The sequence below is a fragment of the Eleginops maclovinus genome, chromosome 18, assembly GCF_036324505.1.
Source record: "Eleginops maclovinus isolate JMC-PN-2008 ecotype Puerto Natales chromosome 18, JC_Emac_rtc_rv5, whole genome shotgun sequence".
Classification (NCBI taxonomy): domain Eukaryota; kingdom Metazoa; phylum Chordata; class Actinopteri; order Perciformes; family Eleginopidae; genus Eleginops; species Eleginops maclovinus.
In genome coordinates this window covers 9823339-9830302 of record NC_086366.1, presented here as the reverse complement: position 1 = coordinate 9830302, position 6964 = coordinate 9823339, and the positions used below count along the sequence as shown (strand labels likewise).

The 6964-nt window shown below is 41.5% G+C and overlaps 1 protein-coding gene across 1 annotated transcript; it reads left to right on the top strand.

Moving 5' to 3' along the window:
• Nucleotides 1–2473: 2473 nt before the first annotated feature.
• Nucleotides 2474–6926, top strand: tyr (tyrosinase). The gene is given in 7 exon segments (XM_063907201.1): nucleotides 2474–2569; nucleotides 2676–3632; nucleotides 4125–4341; nucleotides 4863–5010; nucleotides 5593–5702; nucleotides 5705–5773; nucleotides 5869–6926. Coding segments are annotated over 6 exon segments (1620 nt in total). The 5' UTR covers nucleotides 2474–2569; nucleotides 2676–2804; the 3' UTR covers nucleotides 6117–6926.
• Nucleotides 6927–6964: the final 38 nt, after the last annotated feature.

Below are 6964 nucleotides of genomic sequence, written 5' to 3'. Positions count from 1 at the left end.
TTGCCATAACCCGACCGAACATGTCCCATTATTCAGCTACTGATAACCACTCACCTGGAGGGCAGACTTTGTAATTAAATTCTCTTCTCCTAGTATCAGTCTCCTCCTCCTGCTCTGTCTCTGTCAACTTGTCTGCTGAATATTCACTGCCACTTGCTTCCCTTTCTGTACTTGTCATGCTTTCGCAACTAGCTCCTTCTGTTTCCCTTTCTCTGTCTGCAACATTCTCTGTCGTGCTAGCTTGCTGGTCTCTGGTGCTGGCAAAAAAAGCGCTGATTTTTCTGTCTCCCCCTGAGGCACTTATCCTTTTCATTGTGTCCTTTTTAAAGAAAAGTTTTACACAACATTAACTTTAGATTGCTTTTATTCCATTTCAAGTGTAAACTAGCGACAGTGCGTTATCTATGACTTAGTGACACCTGGGAATGGACTTAAGCTAACTAGCTAGCGATAGCTCGCTAGCCATAGATCATTTTACAAGTTTGCAAAAATAACAACAGCAGCCTTACTCAACTCACTCTGCCACAAATCCTTAATGTCGAGACATCATTACACATTTAATTGAGTGTGAAGATAACTAAATGATCTTATCATTTCAATGATCCTTTCAAGTATCACCAACTTACTCACCTGTTAGTTACAGTGGTATATCCAGCGCGTTCGTCTCCAGTGCTAGTCTCTCCACTGAAGCGCTGTCAGAATGCAGGCACGTTGGAGGGGGCGTGGCCCAACATGTTGCGAATATGGGGCTTGTAGCAGAAGTGACGAATGACAATATAAAACGACTTGATAAAAAAAAAATACTAATGCATTTATTTCAGCTTTATACCATTTCTGTTCATGAGGGTTTGTTGTATTTTTTTTTTTTTTTCGTGCCGTGAGGTTGGGGGGGCCGGCAGGGTGGCCATACTCTGACCAATGGTGGCCGTGGCCCCCCCTGGCCACCACGTGGCCACGCCCCTGGTTGACAGTTTGCATTATACCTTGGCATCCTTCAACCTAAGCTCTGTTATCATCTTTGTGTGTGTGTGCGTGTGTGTGTGTGTGTGTGTGTGTGTGTGTGTGTGTGTGTGTGTGTGTGTGTGTGTGTGTGTGTGTGTGTGTGTGTGTGTGTGTGTGTGTGTGTGTGTGTGTGTGTGTGTGTGTGTGTGTGTGTGTGTTTGTTTACTAAAGAACAAAGAAAAGAGTGTACTGCGAACAAAGGAAATGCACCTTGAAAAGGCAGAACAACGGTTGTAATTGGAAAAACCCTTCTCACTTTCTCACACATTAATGGAAATTAAAAAGATAACAGCAACAACTTTCATCATCATAGGAAAAATACCACAGGACAGAACATTTAAACATTGCATTTTTAGCTTATCACATTTATGGTTTCATGTGGCATGAAATGAGTTTGAAACTTACTTTGCTTTTTACATAAATCAATTATGTGAACTTAAGCTTACAAACAAGCTGCAACTATTTATTGAAGTATTGAATATAAAATGAAGTTCATTTAAAGTGTTGCATATGTTGTCAATTTTCTGTTTGTTGGACGGCTGTTAGATTATATTCCCCTATACTCTCTAAACCTCTCATAAGGTTTTTTTTCTCACCAAAGCTGCAAAAAATAGTTTAAAGTTTAGAGCAACAAGTCTTTTCAGTGCATCATTTGTAATAATATTACAGAAACGGGCACTTTGCCTGTGATTGAAAGTTTTGAGCTCATCATGTGACAGTTTGCTAAACATTTAGGTTGCACATGACCTCACAAGGGTACATCTCAATGGATATGTTGTTTCATTATTTTGCAATAATTAAAGTGAATAATTGGCCTAAAATAAGTAGCCTGGTTTATGTCTTTAGATAGCAGGCGGTCATTTTATATTTTTAACTTAAAATAATCTTAACTTTCTAACTTTAACTAGCACAGAATAATATTTACCAAATGGGGCAGAACCCACAAGTACACCAATCAGCATCACTTCACCCTGAGAAGAAACTAACCTAAAGTCTGGCCATACTGAAAACGTGCAGAGCTTTAGGTCACTGTGGCACGAGACCTAATTCTCATTAATATTCTGTGCAATATCAAATTTGTATTCTTATATTCTATTTCGCTTTCATCCCTGGCTTTCTTCCGTTTGTAATGTAAAGTGGATCAGGATAAATTCCAGGCCAGGCTTTGCTTAGGGTAGGGGGTGGTGCACACACACACACACAGACACACACACACACACACACACACACACACACACACACACACACACACACACACACACTTTGCCTGAGGTATAGTAAGGCATAGGTCAGCTGGTCTCAAGATAAAATGTAGGATTCAGGAATATTATCCTGAGCATGTGATGGTGTGTGAGGGCTTGTGCCTTTCTGAGTGCGTGAGATCACAATGTGATCACACACTTGTCAGAGGACAGCCCCTAAAACGGCTCAATGATTAGGGAGAGAACAGGAGACTGCCGACTGGGTGTTACAGAGGGAGAGGTGGAAGGAGGTTTGTTGGAGGGTTGGATGGTGGCATAGAGGGGAAGCAAGCTTCAGAAATCTCCAAGCTCCTACCTTTGAGGAAGTAAGTAATAATTAGTGCTTGTTTAAATACAGGTAACAGCCATCTCTGTGAGCAATCCAGTATTTCTGTACTTGTAGCCTACTAATTAGATGTAACTTTCTGGCAGGAAATCTACCCCTCTGTGCTACTTTTGAGCCTTTTTCAGCTACAGTCTGGGAAGGTATCAGGCTTTGTTGTGAACATCTTCTTAGCAGTACTTTGAATTCCCACTGTAGCTAAGACTGGAGCTTTCATCATGAGGAACTTGTACATATCTGTAGTTCTGCTGCAGCTCATCGGGACTTGTTTATGCCAATACCCTCGCCCTTGCGCCAACTCAGAGGGACTACGGACCAAAGAGTGTTGTCCGGTGTGGGATGGTGATGGCTCAGCTTGTGGTGCCATGTCAGGCCGTGGTTTCTGCACAGAGGTGGAGGTCTCCGAAGAGCCTCATGGGCCCCAGTACCCACACAGTGGGATTGACGACAGAGAGCGTTGGCCTTTAGCTTTCTTTAACCGGACTTGTCATTGTGCTGGAAACTATGGAGGTTATAATTGCGGCGAATGCAGGTTTGGTTACTGGGGTTCAAACTGTGCTGAGTACAGGGAGTCTGTGCGCAGGAACATCCTGACCATGTCACCGGCTGAGCAACAGAAGTTCATCTCTTATCTGAACCTGGCAAAGAATACCATCAACCGTGACTATGTGATCTCAACGGCAACAAGAGCAGAGATGGGTGAAAACGGTGAGAACCCCATGTTCTCTGACATCAACTCCTATGATCTGTTTGTGTGGATGCACTACTACGTGTCCCGGGATGCCTTCTTGGGAGGGCCAGGGAACGTGTGGAGAGACATTGACTTTGCCCATGAATCTGCTGCATTTCTACCCTGGCACCGAGTCTACCTGCTCCACTGGGAGAATGAGATAAGAAAGCTGACTGGAGATTTTAACTTCACCATTCCATACTGGGACTGGAGGGATGCCCAGACCTGTGAGGTATGCACCGACGCTCTGATGGGCGGCCGCAGCCCCCTCAATCCCAACCTCATCAGCCCTGCTTCAGTCTTCTCCTCATGGAAGGTGAGAAAATTGTTTTTATTTTCTCTGAATCTGAGTGAGAGTGTAAGTGAAAACTGCATGTTTCACTATGTGTGTAGAGCAATGAGGAAATCCTTCTTATCCATTACTAGGAGACTTAGAAATTCCATTCCCCAGGAAACAAACAAAGGCTTGTTTTTCCCTATTGCACTTTGCAGGTTTGTTTCTAAATTTGGTTTAGCCTCTTAATCCAAACAAATGAGCAATTTGATTTGAAACATGCCATTTTATTTTACAGAATTCACCCTCAAGGGATTCATTCAACATAAAATCTTACTTCAGATGCTGTAGATCACAGAAAACATCAAAGATACTGTATTTTAGACAGTTTTAGACAAACTTTGCATTAGCTTATATGTTGCACTTAATTTTGATCTTTGGGGTAGAGCATCAGGAAGGTCTATGACCCTTAAACCTTAGTAACTCAAACATTGTGTGTGTTTTTTTTGTGTGTGTGTGTGTGTGTGTTTCTAGGTGATCTGCACCGATCCCGAAGAGTACAACAGTAGAGAGGCCTTGTGTAACGCCACAGGAGAGGGTCCATTGCTGCGCAACCCAGGCAACCATGACCGCAACCGTGTGCCGAGACTCCCCACAACAGCTGATGTGGATTTCACTGTGGGCCTCTCTGAGTACGAGTCGGGATCCATGGACAGATTCGCCAATAGGAGCTTCAGAAACGTCGTAGAGGGTAGGGGTGTTAAACACACAAACACACACACACATACACACATACATTAATATTACTATAATTATTTACCATTGAAGCTGAAACCAATCCTTTGTCTAACCTGTCCAATGAAGTGGAAGAATGTTTGCTACATGTCTGTCTGCATGAAAGAATAGCAAGAACAAATTGTGATGTGGAAAACTTCAGGTCAAACTTCCCTTGGATGAAAACCGATTGCCTCCATGATGATCCATGAAGATCCTCATTTCATATGAATCCCAAAAAACCAAGGAGTCTGAGGGCATTTAAAATAGGCCATAACAATCAACAAATGATTAATTTGTTCTTGTCCACAAATAGATGTCACTGTTAAAACATCATATATAACTTTAAGTGACTTTTGATATTCCTGAAAGAAAGTTCTTTAGTGGAAATGTGGGGATTGTCTACACTGATGATCACTCTACTCATCTCCCTAACGTATGCCTCTCTTTGACTCTCTTCTCCCATGTACATGTTTTGACTTATCTTTCCTCCCGCAGGCTTTGCCAGTCCGACGTCAGGTATGGCAGTGCCAGGCCAGAGCACCATGCACAACGCCTTGCATGTCTTCATGAACGGCTCCATGTCCTCAGTGCAGGGTTCAGCCAACGACCCCATATTCCTGCTGCACCATGCTTTTATTGACAGGTACAATGAGGTCTATTATTACACACAGGAAAAGAGAGAATCCATTATGGTTACAGCATCACTTAGTGCAGCATATAGCCACATGGGTTTGTAAAGATGAACAAAGAGAGAATATGTTAAGAGGCAAAAAAGAGTAAGAAATATGAAAGTAAATTGTGGCTTGAGGGAAAGAGTATTTACATATAATGGAAATAATTACCAGTGATGGGGTCTTGCACATATCTCGGTAAGTTTAGACCTTCATTTTAGACATTTTGTATGTCTAAAATGTATTCTTCTTATTTAATTGTAATGGTTTTAACAGAAAGATAAATACAAGCCCCCCTTATCTATAATACAACTATAACACTTTTGAAAACTATGAAACATAAACATAATTCATTCACATTTTGTACAGCTTTTAAACATATATGTATGAAATTCTCTTGATGGAGGATATTTAGACATTTCCACCTTTATTATTATTCCCTATATTTTGTTTCCTATCTCCTTGATACAATTATGATTCCATCCATTCCTTTCTATTTATTGTAATATCCTTGACTCCTATTTATCTCTCTGTTCTTTGCCTCTCTTCTCCAGCATCTTTGAGCGCTGGCTCAGAACCCACCAGCCTCTCCGCACCCACTACCCACGTTCCAATGCCCCCATCGGCCACAATGATGGTTACTACATGGTGCCCTTCATGCCTCTGTTAGAAACGGAGACTACTTCCTGTCCAATAAGGCTCTAGGATTTGAGTATGCCTACCTGTTGGACCCTGGTGAGTACAGAACAACAAAACAAGTCCAGTAAAAAATTGTTTCTACAACATTTCCTAAACGTCAAACTGTTTTATCCTGTGTATCTCTTCTACAGGCCAGAGGTTTGTTCAGGAGTATCTGACGCCATACCTCGAGCAGGCCCAGCAAATCTGGCAGTGGCTGCTGGGAGCTGGGATCCTCGGGGCATTGATCGCTGCAATACTTGCTGCAGTGCTTATTGTTGCGAGAAGGAAGTGGAAGCGTAACCAGAGGAGGAAGAGGGTGCCGAGCTTTGGAGAGAGACAGCCATTACTGCAGAGCAGCTCAGAGGAAGGCTCATCTTCATATCAGACTACTCTCTAACTCGCACTGATACTGTAAACACACACACACACACACACACACACACACACACACATACAACATGAACTATTAGGGACCGTATTTTTTTATGAAGCAAGTAAACCCAGGTGCAAGGTAGAATGTGTTATTGAGCTCGAGTGGAATATTTTAAAACAGTATCTAGCAGATCATTTTTCTGTGTCCTTGAATTTGAGATAATTACTGCCAAAACGATGGCATCCCGATACAGTGCAGTTAATTTAATTATGGTAAAAGAATGGATAAATGTCGGCAACATGTCTTAGAAGAAACAAGAGTGAGGTTTAAAAAGTTTACCAAAAATAGCATTTTCATATATATATATTTTGGTATTACGGTGAACAAAACCTTTGAAGAGAGGGACCAAATCAAATTGAGATTGTGGACAAGAAACAGGTACCCAACATCTGGGAAATACTCCAATAGTTCATACTTCCACCAGATATTTAAAAAAATATTTTGACCTCAAACCTATCAATTGTTGTTCGATTGTTCAATTATAAAATCAATCTTTTGTCAGCGTTAAAATGAACATGGAAGTATTTTCTACAGTTCACCACAGTGTTTTCTTATATTTGTACATTGACTTGTGTCAGCTTTCCTTTGAGTACATTTACTGAAATGATTTCTCTCAATGAAAGTCTCCCACATGCTCTCTTGTGTGATACCGATGGTGCTAAAGGACCACAGCAGTGTGCTTTGAGAAGAGACTGTGATCAGAGGAGTATGAGGCATCGTGATTACAAATCATGAGTTGTGTACTGTATGCTGCATTAAAATCTAACAATAAGATCCACTTTTCTTTGGTATTTTTCTGTCATATATTGGTT